Genomic DNA, 4,892 nt, shown 5'->3' with positions numbered 1-4,892 from the left:
TCATGCTACATAAATCACGTGGACTATTCGTGGTGTTCAACCAACTGGTCAGGTTAAAAATTATATAGTAGGATGGGGGAAGATGGGACACCTTTAGCACATATTATCCAAATATCCTGATCGTGTTTTAAACAATTAAAAACGGTCTATTGGAGTCGTGACGATAAGGTTTTATATTTCTTCAAATGTTGTTTGGTGTTTACTATACCAAATGCGACGAGAAACTACATTAAAAAGGTGTCTTATCTTTCCCCACTCCACTATATTTACTAAATATACCGTTAGAATACTTTAAAATATACTGTTCCAAGAAATCACTTTTTTGCGGTTTCGTTTTTTAAAAACTTTGGTGTTACCTTAGACGACACATGACCTTCTCTATACCTGTATGCATTTTTTTGCTGATATTGTCCTTTAACATATACACCACAACACGTGAGGAGTTGATATTATGAAATATACTATTACTCAGAAATTCGACAAACACCTAAAACTGAGTGAAAGAACAGGCAGTGACAAAGACGCTGCAGCTCTCCTCAAAACCGCTGAGTTGCTTGGTTTCGAAACCGAAGAATATCTGGATCTTGAGAGAAAACAAATTCGCAGAAAACTTTATGAACGTATGTTTACAATTTGATTGGGTTGTCTTTGTTAACTATTCTTATATTAGAGTGTTCGTTTTGTATTCAGTAAATACCCCGAAGCTCGGATGCAATTAATATGTTTTCCAAGGAAGATGGGACATCTTTAGCACGTAATATTTAAATATCCGGATCGTGGTTTAAACGATTAACAACGGTCTACGGGAATCGTGAGGATACAGTTTTCTTCATTTACTACTAAATGGGACGAGAAAAGAAAATATGAAAAGGTGCCCCTTCTTTCCCCACCCTTCTATACACGGTGTGTGATTCGAGCGGCAATCGTTCCAACCGAGTGGTCATGGGTTGTCCAAATTCTCAGCCACATACTAGAAAACAAAAAAGACCCGCGAAGATGCACGTTTAAAGTTGCATAATCGGACGTACGTGTATTACGCACCACCAATCGGCGTTGTTATATTTAACTATCCGCTATACAAGGATAATTGGTCGTTATACAAATTTAAACAGAAATTTTGAATTATTTTTCGTATTTTTAAATTAGAGTTTGATGAGTTAAATATTATGTTCCTTTTTCTATAAATATGTTAACGTTTATTTCCGTTATAAATGTTGCAAAACACTTTACTTTTGCGCGTTGGTGAAACTATACCACGACAGTCGTAGGGTAACTCGGGTGTTGTGCTTTACATACGTTATGTCCACAAACGAGTTCCAACGTTTATGCTTAGCATTCGAGGCAAGGGTTATAGCCCAAAGCCATGCAGCAAAAAAAAAAGATTTCTAGTAACTGTAAACTTCCAACAGTTTCGGAGATGGACCATGGCGATCACGATTGCTTTGCGTGCGCTATTCTCACTCATGGTGGAAAAGATAACATCTTATATTCGCATGACGATGAGATGAAATTAAAAGATTTTACCACTCCTTTCGAAGCAGACAAATGTCGTTCGCTTGCATCGAAACCAAAGCTCTTCTTTGTACAGGTAGCCAGTTTTACACTGACATTTGTTAACGCCTTTTTAGTTTGCTTCGAATTAAGGCACACATACTGTATATAGTACTAATGCAAAACCGAATGCATTTTTGAGTGGGTTAGCTTATTTTCCATAAACAAAATTAATAAAGAACATGCTTACACACTATATTGTATATCGTAGAGTTGGGGAAGAGGGGACACATTTTCATTCTATTTTCTTGTATCATTTGGTAGTAAAAAAAACGCGATCAAGATATTCAGACATTACGTGTTAAAGGTGTCCCATCTCCCCCCACCCAACTTTATACACTGATAAACTAATTTTCAAAAACAACCTTACAGGCATGTCGTGGGGACCTACTTGACCGAGGAGCAAAAGTAATTCATTTGAAACAATCGACTGGCGACGTGTTGGACCGCAACCCAAGCAAAGTTGAAAGTTACACAATTCCTGTACAGGCAGATTTCTTGATTTCTCAAGCGACAGCACCAGGTACATGTTGTTATGATGTTGTATGCGGCTATTTTGAATCGTGAACAAGTAATAATATTTAGTGAACAAGTAATAATATTATCTGTATTTGTCTTGTGGGTATTACCCAAAATACGGTAGCGAAGATTTCGGAATATAGTACAATGGGGGAAGATAGGACACTTAAGCACATATTGCCAAATATTTCCAAAATCAAAAAAAGATGACGGATTTTGGGTAATACCATGAATTAGTACTATTATTTCTTTATTAATTGACAATAATTTAATAAAATATAATAAAACACACGAGGAGTTATTTAGCGATCCGCACAACAGGTGAAATTTTACAAATTCAAAAACACACGGGATACGATGGGACAGTTTAAAATCATTGTAAATTTTGATTAATAAGTGTATTTATAAATAGGAATATACGTAAATAACACGAAATAACACTGTACGCTTTGAAAATTAAGTCTAAACATTCTTTTTCTTGCCCTATTGCTATAGTTTTTACATGTTACCCATACATTATATTATTGCATAACAATTGGTATTGTTTGAACGACAATGGGTAATGTTCGAACATCAATGGATAAATATTGTATCCTACAAATGTATATGAACTTGTAATAACAGAAAATTGATTAAAACTATTGATAAAGTTTTTATTTTTGCTACAAATTGGGTATTACTGCTCTACTTTTGACACAAGTCACTTCTCATAAATTATCACCAAGTGCAAATGACCAAATTTCGAATATATTTTCAAAATATTATCTTTTTATTATATCAGTAACTTATAGTTGAATAACTCCTGAGGTATAAATTACTAAATTAAAAGCAAACCTTTCAAAGTTTGGCAATGAAAACATACAAAACTACAATGTGGGGGAAGATGGGACTTTATATTGAAATATATTTGCATTAACAGTATTCTGCAATTTTTAATTAACCTACCGAATTTAACAGGCTGTGCTAGTTTCTCCATAAACTATATATATATAACGTTAAACCGATATTTTTTGTTGTTTTTATCTCAAATAAAGTCATATTCGCCCTTGTCTATTTTCTTCATGCTTATATCTTAGTGTTTTTTTACAAAACTAAAACTAGTTATGAAACAAAATCAAACTGTACGAAATATTCGAGGTTGTCTTATGAAGCTATGAAACTAGTTTAATCGTTCGCACACGCAAACTAAAAAAATCATTGGCTTTACTACGATTTAGCGAGCATTAAAACATAGCACCTTACTATTTCGCATTTTTTTACCTGTTTAAAGTATACTGTTTCTATTTTACATATTTTTTTAATATTTAAAAACAGTAATCAGCTTTGACGGGCGTTTTATAAAGTCGTGATAATACTGTCGAATAATTCTGTAACTTTATTTTCCTGATTATCATTAAATGGGGGTCCGTAAAAAGGAAATTAAAAAAGGTCTCGTCTGACAAAGTGTCCCATCTTCCCCCACCCTACTATATATATTTTAAAAGAAAAGGCAGGATTGCGCGACAAAACAACAGTTGTTAAAACTTGCTTATTTACATTTAGTTGGAAGAAAATAAGCGTGGTCGCTACACCTAGCAAATAAACAAGCCTTTTACGTTTAGTTATTATCAGGGCGAGGCACGCCCTAAAAAGAGCTTACGGATCTAGATTGCAATACCTAAATTACATGTATATGTATATATAGCATGCCCACATGATTACTGACAATAAAATAAAAAAAAAACTAAATCATGAACACGTAACGGTAAGTTGACTAGGTTAAATAAATATACCGTGTATATTGAACGAATTGGTTATTTTTCACACCAATTTCGTATTTCTAACTTTTAACCAATGGCCTTGAAAACATAACCCTATTCCGTCCAATGTTATTCCCCTTCGTAGATTATTACGCTTGGAGAAGTTCTGACAAAGGATCTATTTTCATTCAAACACTTTGTTCAGTTTTTGAACGCTATAGTGACGAAATGGACATAATGAAGGTACATATCACTAGTATATGCATAGTGCACTAACATGGTAGTTTAGCTGCCTTTTTCTCTCACTCGTCACGCATGACAAATTATATCTATACAGTGGCTTTCGAAACATACGGGGATTGGCTTTTAGTGGTAATGGAGTTAGTGTACTCATGGCCTACTCAATACACGGCCTAGGAATACACCGAAACTGCTCAGAAAATAAGAGGCCTATTGACGCGAATAATGCCCATTATAATACATTGTTACGTCACGGTTTTATGAATGGATTTCCTTCATTTTCAATGCAGTTTGCAGTTGTTGGTAAAAAAAACTTTTGCTGTTTATTTCAAAAACTGGTAGGTTTAGTACCAGTTCTAGGTTGTTTTAACTTACAGTTTATCACAGAACGTGTCACAGGGATATTTTCTTGTTTAGTTAAAATCATACCAGACATATAAAGCAGCGCAAAAGGTTTATTAGTATATAAATATCAGTTTATTAAGCATAAAGAGAGACGAGCAATCAGATTCAGTTTACCAACACAGAAAACCTATGTTTTGATTATATTTAATTTAGTAGACAGGCATTTGGCAAGTTTTATAATGCAGCACACCTTTATAATTTTATTTCGATTAAATTCTAAGCCACCAGAATTATTAAGCAAGCTATTTAAGCATGGTCAATAGGTGATCCGTAGTTGGATAAAAATATTTGGATAAGGGTACCATCTTTGCATGTTATGATCATGAAGAAGTGGCAAGAAGATCTTCAATCAGTAACATCATCAATATATTCTTAACAACAAACAGACATGTGTAAATAATTCTATCAGGAAGGAACAGACAAGTAAAATTTAAACAG

At 33.9% G+C, this 4,892-nt stretch overlaps 1 protein-coding gene across 1 annotated transcript in view; it reads left to right on the top strand.

Moving 5' to 3' along the window:
• Window positions 1-45: 45 nt before the first annotated feature.
• The window catches only part of LOC100185209 (caspase-7), a gene marked incomplete at its 5' end in the record, with an annotated part of 6,550 nt that continues 1,703 nt past the window's right edge, over window positions 46-4,892 (top strand). Inside the window, 5 exon segments of the mRNA XM_018814230.2 lie at window positions 46-47; window positions 473-620; window positions 1,410-1,588; window positions 1,924-2,074; window positions 3,955-4,052. Coding sequence (XP_018669775.2) covers window positions 46-47; window positions 473-620; window positions 1,410-1,588; window positions 1,924-2,074; window positions 3,955-4,052 — 578 coding nt within the window.

Source organism: Ciona intestinalis, chromosome 12, assembly GCF_000224145.3.
Source record: "Ciona intestinalis chromosome 12, KH, whole genome shotgun sequence".
Classification (NCBI taxonomy): domain Eukaryota; kingdom Metazoa; phylum Chordata; class Ascidiacea; order Phlebobranchia; family Cionidae; genus Ciona; species Ciona intestinalis.
This window is presented reverse-complemented; position numbering and strand designations above follow the sequence as displayed.